This window comes from Barbus barbus (genome assembly GCF_936440315.1).
Source record: "Barbus barbus genome assembly, chromosome: 49".
Taxonomy (NCBI): Eukaryota; Metazoa; Chordata; class Actinopteri; order Cypriniformes; family Cyprinidae; genus Barbus; species Barbus barbus.
Genome location: NC_136727.1, coordinates 1,967,982 through 1,992,142, shown reverse-complemented (window position 1 = coordinate 1,992,142; position 24,161 = coordinate 1,967,982). Strand labels below are relative to the sequence as shown.

The 24,161-nt window shown below is 40.1% G+C and overlaps 1 protein-coding gene across 5 annotated transcripts in view; it reads left to right on the top strand.

Annotated features, from left to right (window-relative positions):
* The window catches only part of LOC306867644 (receptor-type tyrosine-protein phosphatase S-like), a 166,258-nt gene that overhangs the window by 126,333 nt on the left and 15,764 nt on the right, over positions 1-24,161 (top strand). For 2 of the 5 annotated variants that reach the window (XM_079413433.1, XM_079413429.1), the window contains 12 exons: positions 750-844; positions 940-1,193; positions 1,891-1,978; positions 2,409-2,636; positions 2,719-2,879; positions 4,444-4,559; positions 9,490-9,537; positions 13,535-13,632; positions 16,472-16,595; positions 19,464-19,639; positions 21,368-21,487; positions 23,682-23,836. In XM_079413433.1, the coding sequence (XP_079269559.1) occupies positions 750-844; positions 940-1,193; positions 1,891-1,978; positions 2,409-2,636; positions 2,719-2,879; positions 4,444-4,559; positions 9,490-9,537; positions 13,535-13,632; positions 16,472-16,595; positions 19,464-19,639; positions 21,368-21,487; positions 23,682-23,836 (1,663 nt within the window). The remainder of the gene's footprint in view (positions 1-749; positions 845-939; positions 1,194-1,890; positions 1,979-2,408; positions 2,637-2,718; positions 2,880-4,443; positions 4,560-9,489; positions 9,538-13,534; positions 13,633-16,471; positions 16,596-19,463; positions 19,640-21,367; positions 21,488-23,681; positions 23,837-24,161) is intronic. The other 3 variants (XM_079413430.1, XM_079413432.1, XM_079413431.1) reach the window with 3 other exon arrangements.

The following is a 24,161-nucleotide window of genomic DNA, read 5'->3' as shown; positions in this document are numbered from 1 at the left end:
AGGAGCGTCAGTTTTTGCGAGGTAAGTGCCGATTGGTCAGACACGCCCAGCACATTCACTCATCCAATCACAAAACTCCCCTAGTATTCCAAGGTAGGCGAGAGCCATGTCAAGGAGATCCCAGATCTGAAGTCGAATAAGGCACATTTGTTTACTTTGGTTTTCTTCTACATTTTTTGTTGTTTGGTTTAACGGTTCCTCTTTTCTGTACTCACCTTTCGCCCTGCTCCCACACTGGGATGTTTGCAGCATGGCGTCCCATGATGCACTGCTAACAAGTGTGGGCATGACAACTGTGTTTGGGGTTTGTCCTCGTTCCTGTCTGGCTTTCTGCCACGGCAGTGCCTATCCAAATTCGAGAGCACGCAGCAGTGGGTTACTCAAACATAATATGGGTTCAGCTATTCTGGAATCGTTCAGGGGGGATTATGGGAGCTGCTTGCCAAATGTTCTTGTTGAGGCGGCACTGCCGGGCCAGGGCAGGCAGAGTACTGTGCGATCTTGCGGTTCTGTGTTCACCAGTCAAGTCTAGCGTGCTGTTTGTCCCAACTGAGCGCCCCCCCCCCCCTCCCCTTCACAGCTAACGCCACACACCGCTCACTCAGAGGGACCAAAGCCCCTCTCCTTTGGGGGAAAACTGGTCGCAAGCGTTGAACACTCTGTCAGCCTTCTTTCCCTTCAGTCTTGTGCTTTTTTTCCATTTCTAAAGTGTCTTTCTCAATTTGTTGCCTCCATTCACCTCTGGACAGATGTTCCTAAGAACTTCACCGTGAAGCTGACCACCAAAACCACGGTACTGCTGACCTGGAAGTTTTCCGATAGCCGCTTCCCGTACCGTTGCATGGTAAGCGAGTTAATGAATCCTGTTTTGTTCATTCACTATCAATCTTATTGCCAGGATTGTTTTTGAACAATTTATCGATGCACACTGGTCCACAGATCGAGTACAACCGGCAGAAGGTTGACATTGATGCTAGGATGACCAAAGCTCTCATCACCAACTTGCGACCCAACAGCACCTACGAGTTCAGAATCACCTGCCAGGAGAGCAGTGATGGTGGACCCAAACACAAGCTCATCGCACGAACGGCACCACCTATTCTGGTCCGAAAGCCAGAGTTGGACCTGAAAAGAGAGCCAGACAGTACTCTGACCATTGTCTTCCCACCGCTGGAATCCAAAGAGTTGATCAAGTAAGGAAAACCAAATGCCGTTCTAGGCCAGAAACACATTCTATGCAAGCATGTGAATGCAAACACAAGCAAATTGGAAATGTGGAGTTCTTTAAAAGTGTTTGCCTATCCCGTCCTCACCCCCCCCCCCCCCCCCCCCCCCCTGTCCTTTTCAAAATAAAGTCATAAAACACTACAAAAAAATCTTTAAAAAGGTAGCCTTGTGGGCAGCGCGCAGACATACATCGCCATTGTGCTTTGGACGTTCCAAGTTCGAATCCTGACTCGAGGACCTTTCCCGATCCCGGCCCCATCTCTCTCCCACTTCACTTCCTGTCTAGCTCTAATCTGTCCTATCATAATAAAGGTAAAAATGCCAAAATTATATCTTTAAAAAAAGTGCCGTATTGGAGTAGTGACAAAAAACTCAGTAGAGGACAATTTGCTCTATTGTTTACTGTTTGTGGCCATACTGAGAATGCAGCACATACTTAAGAAATGCGTTTTGTGTTTGTTTCGATAAGCAACATCAAGCTAGCTTAGCTTGAAACTTCTGCATTCGCATACTTGTGTAGGGAATTTTTTAGGTTTTGTTGAAAATAGTTTAGCTAGATGTTCCCAATTTCCTGGAACATGGGAAAATAATCACATTTAGTGGATAGGTGGATATTTTTCTGATTTTTGTAATGGTTTTGTGCACCATCTTGACCTCTTGCAGGGCAGTCTATGTTGTGGTGGTTCCTCTGAAGAAGGGAAGAGGTCCGATCCGACACATCAAGAGCCCAGATGAATTGGACCTAGAAGAGGTGAGCATACCCGCAGCTTATTTTCTCAGGTTTTTGTCCTTGTGTCGCAGACACAGTGGAGACAAAGCCATGGAAAGTGTTCTCACAGGAGCATTGTGGGAACGTTCCAGAGGGGTTTGTCAGGGAGAGGGGACAATTACACAGCTCTCATCCTTACCCGCTGGCAAACTGCCTCACTTGGCCACTTGACCTTGAACTGTGAATGGCAAATGGGTGCCTGTATTCTGTTTATGTATTATTTGACTTCAAAATGATTGGTTTTGTGTGTGTGTGTGTGTGTTTGTTTGTTTGTTTGTTGAGTAAATAACCCATTTTATTTAGCATCAGCTGCTAATTGTTTAATAGTTTTGTTCCCAGAAAAATCAACCAGAATATGTTGTGTTTTAGATGCTGGTTTCAGTTCTCCTCGAGCAGTCTTTTTCTCCCACAGCTGTTGGGCGACAGAAGACTCGGTCAACGTCATGCTCGAACCACCCGCCAACTCAAGCAGGTGGACGGGAAGCGGCCCTACATTGCTGCCAGCTTCAAGCCCTCATCCATGCCGCCGTCCTTCACCCTGGGCAACCAGATGGTGTACAGCGGCTTTGAAAACAGGGCTCTGGACCCCGGGCAGGAATATGTGTTCTTCATCCTTGCTGAGCTCAACACCACCGGAGGGGTGAGTGAAATTTAAGTTTTAAGACTCGTGCAAAGTGGCGAATGCAGATAGCTATAACCTTTTTTTTTTTGCTTTTGTGCAGAAATCGTTTGCATCCAGCCCCTACACAGATCCGGTCACCGCTCCAGACGTGGACCCTCAGCCCATGGAGACAGGAGGAGACGGACTCATCTGGGTGGTGGGGCCCGTTCTCGCTGTGGTCTTCATTATCTGTATTGTGATTGCGATTCTCCTCTACAAGAAGTGAGTGGACTTTTGACATGTTAATGAATATAAACTTTTTCAATTTGTACAATTTACACTACCAGTCAAAATGAGAACTAATTTAAGCTTCTCATTATCTTTAATTCTTGAAATTTGTGCCTTCACAAAAATTATATATTACATTATATAAATGTCTTTACAAAACATTTGATTTAAAAACAATAATATACAATTATTTTATGTATTATTGTCTTATCTGTTGTTTTATGAAAAATAGTTATATATTGTTTTAAAATAAATTTATAATTTTTTGAAAATAAATAATATGATAAATTACGATATTGAAAAGTTTTGTTAAGACATTAATAATTATAATTTATAGATTAATATGATTAGTTACAATTGACAAATAGTAGAATTAATTACTATATACAGTACAATATTTTGTAAAGACATTTACAATGTCTTTTATTAATATAAAGTATTTGTAAATTTCGAGTTCTGACCCAATAAATTTAAATATAATAAAATTAAAAGTAAATATAATAAAATATTATATTCGATTTTTATTCATTAAAAAGTTTTGTACAGACATTTATAATTATTTTTGTTGTTTATTAATATGATTTAATTATAAATGTAAGTTTTGGTCACAATAAATTCAATAGAAAATAAATAAAATACAAATTTCTATTATTATTCATTAAAATATTTTGTAGGGACATTTATAAATATAATTAATAGCTATTAGCTTCAGAGCGCGGCCAAAGTAGACCACTTTGACTTTTAGCATGCAAACGTGCTGAAACTCAAAGGGAAGCTATTCCTCATTAGTGCCTCAAGAGCCAGGTTGAAAGCGGACGTCTCCTGGCTAGTATTTCCTCCCTCGGCAGGACCTTGAGTTTGACCTCTGGTGTCTGGAGATCGTATAGCCCCCCGGTGGGTGCAAACACACATCTTTTACAGGTCTGTCCAAATGCAGATGAGCTAATCTGGCTCCGCTAGCCTGCCTGTGAATTTAAATGCACTCTATTGATTTTTTTTTTCCTCTCCTCTCCCTTGTTCTCTTGTTGTGTTTTCTCCCTTTTATATATTTATTTCACTTCAATGCTTTCTTTGGAAGCAGCAAGCCTGACAGGTAAGGCTTAGCTGTACTTTATTGCTGTTTTCAAGGGGGCAAAAGAAAACAACCTGCCTCAGCATAAAAGCAACTTTTAATTAGATGGCATAGAAAAACAGTGCAATGAAATGGTGGGTTCAACCAATGTGCCCCTCGGCTGTGGTGTTTGTGGAGATAGCTTTGTTCGTGCTAGCATCTAGCTTCCTCGATTATAGACTATAAACAGTGTTTTCTGCACTGGTAAATACTGACAAAGTAGTGTGCAAAGACTTTTATTAATACCTGTAAACAGTATAAGTGTATGGCACTAATTGAATCAGTCAAACTGATTGATGAATCATTCAAAGTCATGAGTAATTGAACTGAATCGGTTAGGAAATACTGGGTGGTCATTTTGTGCACTTGTGATTTGGTGTACTTGTTCTTTGTTGGTCTCGTTTGTCAGATTTCATTGAGTCCTTGCATTTCTTTCCTTTTCTAAAGCAGCAAACGTAAAGAGTCAGAGCCACGGTCGAAATGTCTGCTGAACAACACCGATATCACCCCTCACCACCCCACAGACCCGGTGGAGATGAGACGAATCAACTTCCAGACCCCAGGTATATACACATGAACAAACCACCTCAATTACTTGAAATATTAACTTTTCTCTGAACTCATCTCACGAAACCTATGTCAAATGTATTTATAGGTCATATTTCACCTCAGAATCGAGTGAAAAATCAAAAGGAATATATTTAGCATGAAGAAAATAGAGCTTTGTTTTTTGCATTTCAACATTATTTTCATTTGTCAGGTTCTCCTTTCGAATGTGTACATTGAAGTGCGCCAGAGTGACATTTATTGTCAATTAACTTTAATTTAACTGTCAATTTCAGGTGCACCTGCTGTTTTTTCTAATTAGTGTCTCTACTGATGCAGTTTATTAGTTAATAATCGTGTATGGCCTGTCAGTCATCTTTATTTCATATTTGGTTCAGGGTTTTGAACGTCCAAATGAAATTGAAGAGCCATAGTTTCAGAGACATTTTTTGCCATCGCCGCCCTGGTCTCTAAACAAAATAGATCTTTTGCCTTATTCAAAGAGCGTCCTCATTTTTGCTGGCTTTGCACATTAAACCTAGTCTGACATGGGAAAAAAAATGGCTTTTATATTGACTTTTAATATTTACATAGATTTGGGAGATAGAAAAGCAAAACAATATTTTTTTTAAGAAAAACGTTTTGTTTATTATATATGCTGTTTGGGCACCAGTGTTAGAAATTGTGTTTTAATTATCTTAATTTTTTGTTACTGATGACTAGCATGACAATTTATATTAATGTTTAATATCATTATTTATCTTTGTGGACACAGATAACCGAAAATTTAAAAAAAAGATACTTATTTATTTAGCCTAGATTTGGCAAGAAATAAATTATGCATTCTTATTTATGATGCAAATTATAATATTATTCTAAATTATAATGCTTATAATTACAGATAACCGATAAATGCAGATGACCGATAATGCTGTTTTTTTATACATATATATATATATTTATTTATTTATTTTAGCTGTTTATGGTCAACAGTATATTGTGCATTCCTATTTACAATGTGAATTATAATATTAATCCTGGATTATAATGCTTTGAATTACAGATAACGATAAATGCAGATAACCGAAAATTATCTCTATGCTGTTTATTTATTTATTTATATTAGCTGTACGTGATTATTGTGCATTCCTATTTACAATGCTAATTATAATATTAATCCTGGATTATAATGCTTAGAATTACAGATAACGATAAATGCAGATAACCGAAAATTATCTCTATGCTGTTTATTTTTATTAGCTGTACATGATTAGTGTGCATTCCTATTTACAATGCTAATTATAATATTAATCCTGGATTATAATGCTTAGAATTAGAGATAACGATAAATGCAGATAACCGAAAATTATCTCTATGCTGTTTATTTATTTATTTTTATTAGCTGTACATGATTAGTGTGCATTCCTATTTACAATGCTAATTATAATATTAATCCTGGATTATAATGCTTAGAATTACAGATAACGATAAATGCAGATAACCGAAAATTATCTCTATGCTGTTTATTTATTTATTTATATTAGCTGTACGTGATTATTGTGCATTCCTATTTACAATGCTAATTATAATATTAATCCTGGATTATAATGCTTAGAATTACAGATAACGATAAATGCAGATAACCGAAAATTATCTCTATGCTGTTTATTTTTATTAGCTGTACATGATTAGTGTGCATTCCTATTTACAATGCTAATTATAATATTAATCCTGGATTATAATGCTTAGAATTAGAGATAATGATAAATGCAGATAACCGAAAATTATCTCTATACTGTTTATTTATTTATTTTTATTAGCTGTACATGATTAGTGTGCATTCCTATTTACAATGCTAATTATAATATTAATCCTGGATTATAATGCTTAGAATTACAGATAACGATAAATGCAGATAACCGAAAATTATCTCTATGCTGTTTATTTTTATTAGCTGTACATGATTAGTGTGCATTCCTATTTACAATGCTAATTATAATATTAATCCTGGATTATAATGCTTAGAATTACAGATAACGATAAATGCAGATAACCGAAAATTATCTCTATGCTGTTTATTTATTTATTTATATTAGCTGTACGTGATTATTGTGCATTCCTATTTACAATGCTAATTATAATATTAATCCTGGATTATAATGCTTAGAATTACAGATAACGATAAATGCAGATAACCGAAAATTATCTCTATGCTGTTTATTTTTATTAGCTGTACATGATTAGTGTGCATTCCTATTTACAATGCTAATTATAATATTAATCCTGAATTATAATGCTATTCATAATTACAGATAACCGATAAATACTGAAAACAGATACTGAACGTCCAGACAGCTTCCGAAATGTTTTTGCCGTCACGTCCTCATCTCGTTCCAAAGCAGACGATATTTTGTCTCGTCCAAATCCTCCAGTTCAAAGAGCAGCCTCATTTTCGCCGGCTTTGCGCGCTAAACCTACCCTGACATTTCTCGGCGGCTCCTTGAAGTGGCGCAGAGTGAATTTGACGGCGGCGTCTCTCTCCTGTCCGCTCTCGGCGTCTCCCCATCAAACAGCTCTCGTTTCAAAGGCGGTAATCTCAGTGCGGCCGCCCGAGGAGGTCATAATGCCGAGAGCTCTCCTTCAGCCCAGATAAAATGAGAGCCAGCTGAGAAATGGAGGTGGAGAATGCAAGAAAGCCACTATCGCCACCTCATTTCCCATAATCACCTGTCCATTGTGGGGCATCTTGTCCGGCAGCTGCCTAATAGGACATCAGAAATGAGCGCTGTGCACTTTCATCTTCTTTCTCACCTCTTTCGTCCGCTTCATCACAATCAAGACACTCGCCTAGTTAAAGTCACCCTCGTTGGACTTTATTAACTGAGGAGCGTTCAATTTGCGACGCAACGTTGTTCTTTTTAAGCGCGGGGTGTTATTATCTCTTTGCTTGGTGAATTTTCATTTAAGTGGACATTTTAACCCAATTAACTGGGAAGGGGAAACATTTGCGACATTTCCATTAGCTAATAGGGGCCATTGTTCAAAGCAGCACACTTGAGTTCACATGGATGACTGGCACATATGGCGCACAACTTATCCTAATGAGACGAGATGCCGATATTAGGTTTGTTTTGTAGCGCGTTTAGGGTCAGGTTCTGCTCAGTTCCTCTGCGTCCCCTTCAGTCTGTTTGTATTGGTATTATGAATCGTTTTAGAAAACAAACATATTTTTTATTAGCAAACTGTTTAATGCGACACGCTCACAGACGCTCACGGTTTTTCCAGGCCCATGATTAATTGTGTCTGTAAACAGAAGATTTGTAATCCTCATCCGCAACCTATTTACTGTTTTTTTTAGACTGCTTTCTAAAATCTTGCCACAATTCATTGTTTATTTTTTTCTTTATTGATTTCTTCATTCTGTTTTACTCAGAAATATGTCATATTATGGAAGAAATGGCTTTTATATCGGCTTTTAAGATTTACATAGATTTGGGAGGTAGAAAAGCCAAACAGTGTTTATTGTAAAAGCTTTTTGGGCATTTTATAAATAAAGAGATGCACCTATTGGCGCTTTTCCACTGCATGGTACGACTCGGCACGGCTCAGTTCGGCTCGTTTGTGTTTCCACTGCTGTTTAGTACCATTTTATTGTGGGCGGTATTATTCACGTGTCATTATAGCAGCGCCGCCTCTACTGCCGTGACTCCTGAAAAACGTTTTAATTCAGCGTCGCTCCATCACGCTCTCACTGGATCCGCTCCTCGGCTATCAACGAGAGGATCATCTGTACTTCCTCAACAGACAACGAAACAGCTATTTTTTTGGTTGTTTAAAAAAGGTGCGCTCATTCAAAACAGTTGCGTTCAATCCTTCACTGGCTGTGCTGATTCTAGTGGGTTTGTAACGGTACGGCTCGCTTGGAACCTCGGCAAAGGTGGTACTAAAAAAGTACCAGGTACTGTACCCAGTGGAAAAAAATGTTTGCAGGGAGGAACACACAGCTCGCATTGCGCTTCTCCCATATTCCAAGCCTTAACCTGTTAACCTGGCTCTTCTTAGACATAGCTAAAGACAGACAACAGTAAATAAGACTGACAGAAACACAGAGTGCTAGCTGAATGACAGAAAGCTGAAGTTTTTTTTTATACTTTTATATTATTTTATATATATTGAACATATTTACATATATATTTTACATTTATTTGTATTGAACATACTCAACAATATATCAAAAAAAATATTTTATTTTTTCTTTACTTTGCCAACATAAAGCATGAAAAGACGAAAAGTACGTTTAGACTTTTTGTTCTCAAAAGCATTCCTAATTACAATGTGATTTCAAACCTGATCCGCTCGCTAGTGTGTTAATCTGCGCGTCTGCATAGGTGTTGTGTGCCTAAAGTCATCACAGATGGTTCAGACCTCGACAACAGAAGCTAAAGACGCTCCTCATGCGCTAGTGCTCCAGACAGCTGGACAGACGTTGAGCCGCTAAACTCTGACCGTATGTCTTTTTGCCGCTCGATCGACGCCGCCATCTGATATTTTGAGGATTTATTCTTTAAAAAACTAGCGTAAAGTTTGCTGTGAAGTCTCATGGTATAAACAGTATCTGCAGCGGTTCATGTATGTCGACTGTGATGTTGGATGAAGAACGGCTGATATGTGAGCGAGTGTCCTACTTTCAGACCTACAGTCTGACAGACTGCAGGGGTGGTCCTTTCTCCTGCCTGGTTAAAAATGCACAATATAGTCTGAAAAATTAATTGGAAGGAGAAAGTGCATAAAGGAGAAGTTCTATTTTCTGCTTATTAATTTCCTTGCATTTATCTTGTTTTTCCCATTTCTTTCAGTCCATTTCAAGATTTTGTTCTCAACTAATTATCAGTTCATTCAAAGAGGGATGCTTTTATTTTATTTTTTGCTGTTTACTGTTTTTCACAGATTCGGGTCTAAGCAGTCCTGTCAGTGAAGCCGGATTTGACTATGAAAGTTAGTGCTCACATCTCGCGCTGAGCTTTGGTGTTTTCTTATCTTTTTTTAATGCGTGTGCCCCACATCCGGAATAATGGGTTGTGTTTTCCGACTACATTTGCATATGACTTTTTTTTTTTTTCTCCCTCACAAACTGCCGGATCTGCGCTAATTTTCACTCCCGTAACCCTGGGAAAGTTAAAAGGAGTTGTAATTCAAATCAAACCTAAAACTACATCTCATTAGCAATTGCTTTTCCTATACAAGATGCATAATCTAGGATAAAATCAGGTATATAATCCTATCCTTTGCATAAAAAGACATCATTTTAGCCAACATATAAAAACAAAACATGTTAAACTTTTTATGTAACCTGGCCATATTTAAATAAAATTGAAATAAAAACATTTTATAATTATAATTAATGAATATCTTATCACTTAAACAAATAAATAATTATTTTGATAATATTATCATTTGTATTATATTTTTATATTTATTCTTTTTTTTCTAAATCATTATAACAAACATAATGATTTCTTTTAATATTATTTTGGGGTATATCTGTTAATATCTTTAATTTCTACATATATATATATATATATATATATACACACCAAAGACATTACAAATTGAAGCAAACAATGCGACTGATTTTCCTAGACATTTGTTCTGCATTATGCATCTGTGGGAAGTTAAAATGCAAAAGCGGTAAACTGTTTCATCTTAATTATGACTGCTTTTAACTTTCATTCGTAACACCACTTTTAATTTTTCCTTTTAAATTAGTTTTTTCTTTATACTTCTGCTTGTCGATTGCTTTGTTCTCACAGGCTGTTGGCTGAGCACTATTAATCCACAGTAAAAGCAGCTGATCATGTAGAGACGGTTCTGCTGTATAATTTTTACTCAAATCTCCAGACATTCCAGCATCCTGTCCATTCAGACCTCTCTCCACCGATGGGGTCATTCTGCAGGCGGAGATAACGAGCCGAATTAATTAAACCCTCTGCAAACAATAGTCCGACATTTGATACATCCCTCCAGCCCCCAGCGAGGCAGAGGAAAGAGAAACACAACTCCCTTTTTTCTTGTTTTTATGGGGGAATATACTGAGCGCTTTTCCTTTTATATGTAAATGAACAATCGCATAAAATCGTTTCGCGAACAGCAGCAGCGCATATCAAAAGGATTTGTTATTTGCATCACCTGTCAAGCGCAAATAAGAAACTGAAAATATGTAATTAGACAGTTTGCATCTCTCGCGCTCACTGATCTTGGGCTTGATTGCATGGGATAAAAAGACTCCACGGTGGAGAGAGAGAGACACAGAAATCCTGGCAGAGAGAGCAGATAGGAAATGAACAGGAATTCGTCCTTGAAAGAGTTTATATCCGATTGGACCTCGCTTAAACAGACTTTTTAGTGTCTTTCGCATAAATACTTGAAATTGAATGTAGTTAGTTATAAAAACTGATAAGGTCATGCACGCAAAAACACTTTTGTAACGTGTATTTAGTACTCCTACATCTCCTACAAAAACCTAATGTCTTGGATAATCATTAAATATCGATGTCCAATTTTAATTATTTGACAAAGTTGACTGTGAAAGTTTTAATAACCAAAAAAGAAAGTCATCTACATCTAAAGTCATCTTAAAACATGTAAAATGTAATTGAAACAAAATGTAATTGTTTCTTACATCTTTCAGGGAGATCATTCCTGAGAACAAACAAATAACAGCTTATTTATGAAATGGAAAAACGGGGCACAAATAATTGTTGTTGACACAGAGCAAAGCTGAGGAATACGTTGACATTGGAAAGTGCTAATCTTCCGAGTTTGTTGGGTTTCGATTGGCTTTACATGGCCTTTCTCGTTGCATCATGGAGGCTGTTGGCGTTTAGCATGCAGGTCTGATCTCAGGTTGTTTGCCAAAGTTGCCCTTCCCATCTTCTTCGGGAGTGCTATGGCATATATTACCTTGGTTCACCTTAAGGCGAGTCCAGACTAAGAGCTTGGCCAGGCTGATGAGAATAACATTTGTGGAGTAAGAAAAGTGTTAGTGTCCAGATAGTGGATGAGGAAAAACTGTTATTAGCATAGCTTTGTTTTGCATGAAAGTCTGAAAACTAACAGCTAGAACTTTTTCAGGGCATCTTGAGTGGCATTTGCTTCGTTTTTTCTCATAATGTCCAATCAGCAAGTGTCCTTTCTCAATCAAACCCAAGCCATTTGCGGCGTACATTACAAGGAAAAAAACTGGAAGTGAAATTGAGGATGGCTAATGTGATTATGCAGATTATCCATGCTTAATTAAATCACAGTACTCTTCAAGGAAGCCGTCAACCTTTATCCAACTTTTGACCTCGTGCTGAAGAAAGTCCAATGCCTTCTATAAAAACATTAGCGACCATTTTAGGGAGAGCTATGTCTGTTTGCTGCCATAATCCATTACTAATTCATAACTGGATTACTCCACAGCGAGAGGCCTGGGAAGTTTTCGGTCTGAGCAAACAGCAAAACTAGTGCTTGTTTGAGGAAAGGTCTTGTAGGTTGGTGCAGGGATAACATGGGTGACTGCTTCCGTGACACGCTTGCTTAGCTTTGGCTGAACTTAAGCAGAGAACATGGCACTTCACTTTGCATCGGTACCATCGGGTCATCCTAACCCAGGCCAGAACTCTCAAATAAACCCCCTACCTTACCCTGATTACCCCCCTCCACCTCAAGAGCTTTATTTCCCATCAAAGCGCAAATGAAGGATTACATAAGGAAATTATTGCACGCTTCTGCCAAAAGGAAAGCTGTGAGAAATATTAAGGCTAGAGGTTTACTCCAGGGAAAGGCAATATTGTATTTTTCTACCTCTGGCTCACTCGTATTTTTTGTGTTTAGTGTGGAAGCATTCCAGTTTTTTTTCCCCTCAGAGCAGCAAGACAAAGAAAGCAAGAACAGTAAGTCCATATTTTGGTTACGTGCAAGATGACATGCAGATAAGTCTGATTATGAGGCCTAGTATAAAATACAAGACAGAAGCTTGTGTCTTTTCATGCTCAAGTCTACGGCAAACAGTCCCCGAATGCCAGAACAGGGTTACAGTTAGGGCAGGAGTGTCCAATTTAGAAGTTTTTAGTGATCCTAGAAGTTTCTAGTGCTCCTGAAGACCTTGATTAGCTTGGTTCAGATTAGTTAAATTTGGAATTAAGCTAGGTAGGTGGCCCTCCAGGAGCTGGATTGGACTCCCTTGATCTAGGGTAACATAGGGTCAACCCTAAAGGATACCAACAAGGATACCATTCCCCTATTCCAGATGTAGTGTACAAAGCTTCAATCTTGTGTGCTTTTGGCCTTTTTAACGCCTTGGTGAAAAATACATTTTCAGATTTTGCATTTGATTAAATCTATTATGTTTCAGCTCTGCAGACATGAACGTATTTCTCAAGGGCAGATCTTGGGGGTTGTTTCAATTTATTGTTCCTGTGACTCAGTTTGAAAGGAGATTTGTTTGGTTTCACGAAGGCAACCAAGCGCATTTTTCCCCTTGTCTTAACATATGGTTTGTCTTACCAACCAAGTATATGAGGTGTCCTCCTGCTCGTCGTTTTAAGCTACAGCGGAGTGAGAAAGAAGAAATTTCATACTGCAAAGCTATTAGGAACCATTTGACCCTCTATCATTTTTGTAATTGGTCTGGGGTTTTTGTAGCACCTTAACAATCGTCCTTAGGTCTTTCTTTCATATTGTCTGTTTAAATGCAGCTAGTTTTTCTGTTTTAGGATGATCCTGATTGGTCCGATTGATGATGTAGAGCTCTGGCCTGGTTACACTGTGTCTCTAACATCACCCGCTGTTCCTCACTCCAGTCCTCACCTCATTGTCTCACTTGCTTGGGTGTCTTCCCCCACCCCAGTCCCGTTTTCTCCACCAATTTTTGGGATTTGTCTTCTAACTGTCTTTCTTGGCCCCGTTGGTCTTTCTGACCTTATCTTTCTGTCTCCTGATTGGTGCACAGGTATGATGAACCACCCTCCTATACCCATCTCTGAGCTAGCCGAGCACACGGAGCTACTGAAGGCCAACGACAACCTGAAGCTCTCCCAGGAATATGAGGTACTGCATATTATACCATTTTTTGTTACGAATAGGATTGTTACCCATTTCAAAAGGCGTTGCACTTACATAAAGTGGGTTTTCTTGCTAAACAAATGCCGATGAATTGTTTTTAGCAGTTGCATGGCAGTTACTCACATGCCATGGGGTTTTGCAGGAGACACGGATGTCTCGGTTTGGAGTGCTGGGCTCGTAAATGTAGCGGCTGCTGATTAGCCTTCGCTATTGCTGAATCAGCCTTCATTTGCATAGAGCAAATGTCGTCGTCCATCTTAAATCACAGCGTGCTACGGCAGCACCGCCATCAACACCCCCGGGGCTTAATGCCATCTTAAATGGCTCCCAGCGTGAGCCAGACCTGATATCTCAGCAAGAACATGGGCACGCTTGAGTTGAGCCAACCCACTATCATTTTTGGGACATTGGTTTAGCATATAGATTAGCTTTAGCTGCATATGCTAACCAAATGACAAACATCATTCATAAGCAGCTAAGCCTGAGTAGTAGATTGTAGAATTGGCCGTTTCTGATCTCGTCCACCTGCAAAAAGGGAGTAAACAATGGTGTGATCTAGTAAAGTCACCTTCTACCAGATATTAGTTGATTGTTTCAGAGTTGCATAAATCGATTTTTAAAAAATGATCTGCGTTGGCTTTGTAAATAAGTCATTCTCCTAGAAGAAAAAATTTAAATGATTGTATCCCTGGTGCGTTAGCATGTTAAAAGTAGCTGCTAAATCACTAGCTGCATTTCCATTACCCTTCAAATTGCACAAAATTGAAATTGCAAATTGAAAATACACCTAATGGAAATGAATCAATTTCACTAAAACTTTCACCAATATATCGCAAAAAAAGTTGTTATGCTTGCATGAGGTGGATTTTCAGCCAATTCAAAAACAGAATATTTAGCAAAACTGCAATGTAAAATTTTTTTTTTCACATTTTCAGGTAACATGGCGTATGTAAAAAAAATAATTAATTAATAATAATAATTTACATTTAGTCATTTGGCAGACGCTTTTATCCAAAGCGACTTACAATTGGGGAATACAAATAATAATTTGTTACATTTATATAACGATTTTCTAGGCACTCAAAGTGCTTTACTTAGTAAGGAGGGTATCTCCTCGTCCACCACCAGTGTTTAGCATCCACCTGGATAATGCGACAGCAGCCATATTACACCAGAACGCCCACAACACACCAGCTTATTGGTGGAGAGGAGACAGTGATGAAGCCAATCAGTAGATATGACCAGGCTCAACCCTGCTTGGCTTCAGTGGGCAACCAGTCTTGGGCTACAGGGTGAAAAAAGTCATATGATCATTCTTCAACGTACTATAACCTCAGAGAAACACTTTATACGTGTCCGATCTAAAGTATAACAGGCTTTCCTTGCCATTAATGTTCGGATAACCCCTTATTTACACTGCATTACAGCTCCGACACAACCACCGGAGCTGATCGCGGCCACTCAATACTCATCACTCAAACATAGTCAATACTTATGTTTATACCAGCCACGCCACGGCACATTTCAGAAGTGGCCCAGAAGTGGCCCTCTGCGCTGCTTCTGTAAAGATATACGCCTCCTTTGATTAAATGTAATGGCTAGTGCAGTGGCTGCGATATACATAACCCAACCAAAATTTGCCGCCATGACTTATTGCGAGAAGAAAAAATTAAGTTTTAGTCACATAACATCGGTTAATGCAAACTCTGTCATTTCGCAGTACTTTTTTATCAATGTTTATAAAATACCACTAAAGTTTTGTGCAAATCTGTAATGGAAAGCAGCTAGTGAGTGATGTCTATGGAAAACTGGGCTAGAAAAGAGAAAAAAAACAGAGATGGAAGCTGATTTGAAGCAGAAAAAGATGTTTGGTGCAAAGGGTTTTGTCAGATATGAGGATGTGGGTTGGGAGTTATGCAAAAGCATGCTTTGGATTACCAAACTCCAGATTATGTCATCATGCCTCCGTCCATACGTGATCTGTTAGATCACAGCACAGTGTGGCATTTGGCTTGGAGGAGAACCAAACCAATCCAAGCTGTGTGCGTTGAAACCCACGGGCGGTTTGCAGGGTAGATGATAAGAGACCGGTTCAAGAGCACGGACAACCTGTGGAGGATCCGTGCTCTGTTATTTGTGCCTGTAATCATCACAGGGTAAACAGCTACATCAAATCCCTCATTGAGGGTTATTTAGTCCCAGTTTCAGCATGCAGAGACTGTTGCCTAAATGAAAACATCCCTCAAGCTAGAAGAGCTGGGACTGAGCCATTGCCCGAGAACAGGCTCGGAATCATAATGGAATACTAAATTACCCCGACAGGGGAATAGAATATTTATTCAGAAATTCTCGTATTGAGAACGTGGCGGCATTTATCTTGCTGGCGTCAGATAATTCATCCCCTCACAGGAAGGAACAGACTCTTGTATCAGTGTTTCCTTTGCTATTATTCACTGTCCACGACAAAGCTACCTGGCCGAATGCTGGTGAATATTTAAACGAAACCAGACGGCTTTTAATTGCACTTTAATGTGCGGCTGTGATTGCGGCAGGAGGACTTTTATCTTGTTGCGAATGTTTATCTGAGCCGCTTTGTGAAGGATCCTCATTTCACTATTTTAAGTCAGTTTTAGTCCTCCCAGGCCCCGTGGCCTCACTCAACCCTGCTTTTCTGAGTGTTGAACTCTCTTCTGTTTCTCCACCTTCTTCTGATGTTCTAGCGGATGCAAACTCACTCACTTCTCACATTAGTATTCGTACCAGCGATGCTGAGGGATTGGGAAAAGCCCTGAGGGTTGTTTCACTCCGTTTTCTCTTTCCACAGTCCATCGATCCGGGTCAGCAGTTCACCTGGGAGCATTCCAACCTGGAGGTCAACAAACCCAAGAACCGCTACGCCAACGTCATCGCCTACGACCACTCCCGCGTAATCCTGGCGCCCATCGAAGGTCGGGCAGAACTGTGCGCACACACTGATTCTTTCAAAGAAAAGCGCTGCATCTTGAAGGTTCCAGAATGACTGAACTTTGTTGTCGACCACAGATGTGTCTGGCTGTTTATTTGAGAAATTTATTTCTGTGCAAGATCCTAAAGTCCTTCCAAAGAACCTGATAGATCTAGGATGTGCATTTGGGAGAACGCCATCTATTTTTATGTCTTTATTATGTGTTTTTATAGTGTTTATCCATATAAATCAATTGGCTTTCTTCCCTTCCCACGCAATTTTATCGTCTGCTCGCGCAGGTACAGGAAACAAGAGTCCGATAATTCACAAGCACCTGAAATTAAACTTGAATGGTATAGTGCACCGCCGTATCCCAGAGTGCCTTCAGTTGAGGTATAGAAGCTGTCAAGCTTTTGGAAGGAACAGAGGAAAATCGGCAGAGATTCTGCTGTAATGTTGGTGAAACGCCAATCTTTTATTTTTCCATCTAAAGCCGACTGTCCTCAATTCTCCTTTGTGCTGTTTACATTTATGCCCCCCCCCCCAGGTTCCCTTCCTCGTCGTCGCGTCACCTTGATTTTCGCCACAGTTCACCACGACCCAATTTAGATGAGCAATAACGTGGCGTAACAGAATCATCAAAAAGACAGCGCCCATAAATGCATAAATTAATCAAGTTCAAAATTTCCATTTTACAGTGCAGTGATTTCGCCATTAGACACAGCGGTGGAACAATTTGTGCAGGCAGCCGTGTTCTGTTCACTTAGCTATGACTAAAGCGAAACACTCCTGCGATCGCTTTGTGAGACGGGGAAGAGGCTTTTAATGGCATTCTTTTATCCCCCTGATTGCTAATTTTGCCTTTTTCTCCAACGTAGCGGGGGCTAGAAAATGAGCACGGCCAAGTGTTTCATTGTTCGTTGTTATAGCACGAAAACAACAATTCAGCACCACAGGCCTGTGTTTGTGATTGAAGCTTTTGTGTTGGATAAACTGTACGATTAAATATGCCTCTCATAGGTTATTTGCCAGAGGTCTGAAGTGAGCGCGGACCCCGAGTGTAATTACAAGTGACTTGTTTCAGAGAATTAATGGCGCTTGCTCCTACTGGGGATTTGAACAAACCCCTAACCTTAAGTGTTGAACTCTGTTGCATAATTTGTCCCTCGCTGTTTGTGCTACGTACACAAATGACACATGAAATCATGCTGTTTGTCGAGAGCAGTATTTATATGTGTCGTGGATGATGAAATTATATTAGATTTACTAGACTTATTTTGAAAGAGAATAACATGTAGAGCTGTAATTTTCAGCATCATTACCTCCAGTCTTCAGTGTCACATGATCCTTCAGAAATTATTCTAATATACTGATTCATAATCAATGTTGGAAACAGTTCTGCTGCTTAATTTTTTTTTTGAGGACATGTGATAGTTTTTTTCAACAAGGATGTGTTAAATGGATAAAAAGTGATAGTAAAGACTTCTATTTTGAATAAATGCTGTTCTTTTTTACTTTTTATTCATCAAAGAATCAAAGAAAAAAGTATTCCAGTTTCCAAAAAAATATTAAGCAGCATAACAGTTTCAACACTGATAATAAGTCAGCATATTAGAATGATTTCTGAACGATCATGTGACATTGAAGACTGGAGTGATGGCTGATAAATTCAGCGTTGCATCACAGAAATAAATTACATTTTTATATATATATATATATATATATATATATATATATATATATATATATATATATATATATATATATATATATATATATATATAAAGATTTTAAATTAATCTTCTTTAAAATAATTAATATATTAAGTGTCTTGTCATTCATCTATACATTTCTTTTTCTCTTCCTGTAACTTCCTTGTTAAATCATTTCTATTATTATGAGAATTATGAGAATTACATGTTGTTACTGAGACCAAAACTAAATACCTTTTAAGGTCCAGATCCAGACCCAGAATTAACCCTAAAGACCCTAAGATTCCAATTTCGAGGTCCAAGGCCATATTTATGTGGATTTGAGAGGTCTCAAGACCCAGACCGCAAGATCGTTACCTCTAGCAGTGGCACACAAGGGCTTTACTTCTTTTCCCGCCACCTCCCGGATCCTGAGCTTAGGCAGGAGAATGTTTGGCTGCTTTATGGGAGATTTACTGTGGGCCGCCCAGAGCGATGGCAGAAAGAGAGCGAGACGGGGTCCGGCGTGGGTTCTGCTCGCTGATTTACTCCTAGTCCAGCCTAATTCCATCGTATAGCATCTGGTCCTAAATCAGCTGCAGTGGATGCTGTTGGCCGGCCCTCAGAGAGCAAGACAGGGCTGAAAAAGCTGGAAGGAAGTGAGAAAAAGCTGCGAAGGGGCTCGATGGCTTTTCTTTCATGGGGATTATTTTCTATGATGGATATCTGTCACAAGCTCTGCAATAGCCTCTTACCAGACTGTGACTGTATATCATGTTATTGGAGCTGCAAGTTTTTCACAAGTTAAGAGACTCGCACAGTAACATCGTCAGCCATTTTGGAACTGTTTAGAAACAGGGGTATTAAACCACACTTTTGAAGTCGACAAGTAATGTTAGTCACGTTTTCTTTCACCAAAAACAGCCAAAATGTATTTTTACAAGATTTTACAAGAAGTTTGCATGTGCATTGAGGGCTGTTTAAAATAATACATGTCTGAATGGTCATATGTTGATGATGTACTGATACTTCTGTATCATAAACGGTGTGTTAGCTTTGTGCTATGTAGCATAGCGTCAGTCAAAATCCTGCTTTTTCATGATATGTCCCTTGAAAAGTGAACATCTTTGTCACTCCGGCTCCAACTCTCACAGTTACCAAGCTTCTTACTTCATTTCAAGGTATCACAGGCAGCGACTACATCAATGCTAACTACATTGATGGCTACAGGAAGCAGAACGCATACATAGCCACGCAGGGACCGCTGCCGGAGACCTTCGGAGACTTCTGGAGGATGGTGTGGGAGCAACGAGCCGCCACCGTGGTCATGATGACCAGACTGGAAGAGAAGTCAAGGGTGAGGCTAAACAAAAAAAAAGTGTAGCTCTTATTAGCTCTGTTTAAAAACTTAAGTTGTCTTGCTCCCTTGCAAGGTAGCAAATTAATGATGATGCATTTATATAGCGCATTATTGTGTATTGCTGTACACCCAAAGCGCTTTACAATCATGTGGGGGGGTCTCTCCTCAACCACCACCAGTGTGCAGCATCCACTTGGATGATGCGATGGCAGCCACAGTACAACGGCGCAAGCACGCTCACCACACACCAGCTACAGGTGGAGAGGAGAGAGAGTCATTGAGCCAATCAGGTGTATAGGGATTATTATGAAGCCATGATTGACAAGGGCCAGTAGAAGGAATTTGGCCAGGACACCGGGGTTACACCCCGAAACTATGTGAAATGGAGCCTTATAATGGATTAATCTGGAGTACTATGCATAGGTGTCGCAAAAAAGTGCTACACAAGAGAGTATTGAATTAACATGTTGCTAAGCTAACAACATGATACTCTCAAGCTTAAAAAATGTGTAGAACAAGTAAATATATGGTAAAATGGTCCATTTTTAATTAGTTAACTATTGAATGAAATGGTTTGCAGTGCATTCTGGGATTGTCTTCTCCACAGAAAAACCCATTCAGCATTTCAGTTTTGCCAAAAGGAGGTATCTTTCATTTTGAAACAACCTTAACATCTGGAGCGTGCCGGTGATGTCTTAAAATACTGTCTAGCTAGGCAGCTCACTAGGTTCTGGAAGGGAGCTAATAGTCCCTAAGAAGATAATAGGCCATCTCTTTTTGCCTTGTTAAAAAGACTGAGCTTCATACTGAACAAATTGACATTATTCCAGTTGAAATGCCATTGCCGGTTGAGTGGATGAGCAAAACGGATACAGAAAAATGGAGGGAAATAAGGAAAGGGGCTCTCCGATAACAACCAGGAATCATCTCTCGGCTCTATCGGGGGGGCAGTGCGGCCCATTTGCCACAAAAAAAGGAGAGCGAGACAGAAAGAGGAAGTCAAGAATTCCTCATCTTGAAGACTCCCTCAGCCGTGACGTCTGGAAGTTCATCGAAGACGATTCCGTCACACCCTAGACTGTCAGGCTCAGCAAACTCCGTCAATATCTCAGGACACCCCCTCTCACTCTCTCTCACCATCTTAGCGGGCACCACATGGCGTATTAGAGCTCTGTCAGATGCAATCAGAGTGAGCCGTTCTATCTGCAGCATAAGCGCAAAGAACGCATTAAACCTGCACATTTTTGTAGCAGTGAGCTGTCACATCGCATCAGGGCACAGGGGGCGGCCCGACTGCTCGCCGTGCTCCGTATTGAGTGCATCTTACAGCGGGCCAGGGGTCTGTCAATGTGCCAGGTGTCGGAGGAGGGAAGAAAACATTATGCCTGGGTAGTTTATGTGACGTGGGTAGATGGGAAGGGTTTGAGATTCCAGGTGTGAACCCCCAGGACTGAGTCGTTATTTGTGAATCAGTTCGGAGACTGTTAGAGGAGTCTTACTTCTCATGTTGAGAATCCAAAGTAATTTAGTGTCTTTGGAAAAGTCTCCCAGATGATTATTTGATTCAATCTTGGTGAGATTTAGTTCAATGGCACGGTAATTCCTCAGCACACTGAAATTTGGGAGGTATTTGCATAGAGATATCCGAGTCAACGACCTCCAAAAAAGACAGCTAAACCCACATGAAAGACCTAAGGTTTGTTAACGTTCCCTCACCCTCTGCAGATAAAGTGTGACCAGTACTGGCCAAGTAGAGGGACGGAGACCTACGGTATGATCCAAGTGACGCTCCTGGACACCATCGAACTAGCCACTTTCTGCGTGCGCACCTTTTCTCTACACAAGGTAAGATATTTGTTTCCACCTTGCATGCAAACAACCTTAGTTTGCACCCTTTCAGCAACAGCAGGGGTGGCTAATCCTGCTCCCAAAGTCCCAACATCCTACAGAGTTTAGCTTCAACCCTAATTAGGGAACGTTCACCCAAAAATGAAAATTACTCCATAATTTACAAGGATTTTTAAAATAAAAATAGGATTTCGATATAAGCCAAAGGAGTAGCCAAAGGATATAAGCCAAAGGAGTCTGGTTTTCCTTTGTTGTAAACCAAACTTTGTTCTCAGAATAGCATATTCTCACCAAAACTTACATTACGTCTATGTCCTACGTCATCCACTTTCTCATGAATGTACGAAGGTTAGCGGAAGCTGGTTTATAAAGCTTACGGTTTATAAAGTTATAAATATGGATATTTTTCTTACACAAATGCATCGATTTGTTTCAGAAGGCCTTTATTAACCCCCCTGAGCAGTGTGGAGCATTTTTATGATGGATGGATGCACTTTTTGTGTGCTTCAAAATATCAGCCCATTATGAAATTTGGATAAGCCAAATTCATATACACCTAGGATTGTTTGAGGGTGAGTAAATCATGGGGTAATTTTTGTTTTTGGGTGAACTGAAGGTCTTGAGGATTGTTAGAAACTTCCAGGAAAATTCTACAAGACCTTGGCTCTTCAGGAGCAGGATTGGACATCCCAGTCCACAATGGGTGTTTCGGTTTAAAATGTACTCCCTTTCCTAGGAACACTTTGCTTTAGATGTTTTCAAGAGTTGAATGTTGTGCATGGGCCTCTTATTTCCCTGTGGACCCTAGAGCAGACACATTACACAGTTTCGCTTTCAGGCTCCTACAGACATACGCAAACCGGGCTGATTGCAAACGGGAGCCCTTTTGCGAAACCCTCCCAGTGTTCTCATCTTGACTGCATACACCAACACACGTGCATGTTTTTATAATCTCCTCGTTCCACATCCATCATCTTTTAATGCTACGCCTGCCAAAGAAAGGCACTTAGCTAAGTGGCCAGAGCAAAACGACTCCATGCAAAATTGGCATCCCAGACGGCGCAGCGGTCAAGTAAACATGAAGTGGTTGGAAGCGAGGGAGAGAAATAGAGAGGGGTCAGCCAGTTGCACGGTCAGACCGTAACATGAATTAAAATGGATTGAGCTTTTACTGTAGTGAAGGGCGCCCGTAAGACACGAACAGAAGCATTGATTAAAGAGAGACTGTTGTACAGAGCATGAAGAGCGTGCTTATGGTTATGGGATGAAGCTTTCGTTTAAACCCCCAGGAAAGAGAAATGAGATCTCTTCAATATCTCAATTGATTCTCCTAGACAGCACAGAGAGTAATCGGATCTTCTCAGACTTGTCCCAGTAATCCACTAGTTTCAGAAGAGATTTCCTGAGCTATGAATGTGCAATTAAACTGTCTTGCTCTTCGATGGTCTTCGTATGACTCTTTTATTTTTTTTAACGGAGGGACATCTTCGAATACAGATGAGGTGTGTTTTTGTTGCACCACAGTTGTTGTATTGCATTGCTAGGCTTGAATAGTCAGAGTTTGCTTACAACCCTTACACACATCTTGCTGGAACAGTAAGGTGTATTTATGTGTGCGCATATCCTGCAGTCGCACACACAGTCAACCCAGAGTCATGAATTCTTAAAAACATTCCTGCACAAGCCCATCCACTGCAGAGAAACAGCCTGCAGAAGACAGCCAGAGAAAAAAAAAGTATCTGGCAAAACTGGGCCAGTTTGCTCTTAATTACATCGTTTATTTATTCATTTATTCAAAGGGAGCCTCTGTTGGAACAGCAGCGACATTGAAATGCAAAACCTCCCTTTAAAGACGTCCAGGATGAGAAATAAAGGCTAGCAGCTAGAACTAGCAGGACACTGATGTCTCTCCCTCTTCTAACAAAATCTCCTCTGCGGCAGACATGTTCCTGGCTGCCTTGTTTTGTTGAAATACACTGTAGAAGACATTTTGGTGACACAAGGCGATTCTCGAACATAACATGTTTATGACACTGACATGTAAGGTCCTTGAACTACTAGACAACTCCATGATCTCATGCTTACATTATTAAATCATGCATTGCTAGAACAAGGGCTAGATTTATCACCGGTAAGATTTATTACTGTGCATTCATGCAATGTAGCGTCACAGCACTTGCTCTTGTTTCAGAATGGGTCCAGTGAAAAGCGAGAGGTTCGACAGTTCCAATTCACCGCCTGGCCGGACCACGGCGTTCCCGAGTACCCCACTCCATTCCTGGCCTTCCTCAGGAGGGTAAAGACCTGCAATCCACCGGACGCTGGCCCCATCATCGCCCACTGCAGGTCTGAACCAAGTGTCAGGGCTCTCGAAGCCTAGAACAGTTGGGAAGTCTTGTCATTCAGTCAAAGTTGCAGTCAAGTTTGGCATGGTTCCCTAAAGTTGGCCTTTGGTTCTTAGTAAAGAAGCACAGGCAAGCACAGTGTAACAGCTGACAGGACAGGAAAATTAATTTTTACTGACATATGGCCTGACATCTCATCTGACCACAGTTCACTGTTGTTCTTTTGAACCCCTTTGTCACCTGTACCGTTTCCGTGCTTGTTTGACTCACGCCTGGCGCTGAGGCGAAGTTGGAGCTTGCTTCTTAAATGTCTCCGGTTTGATGTG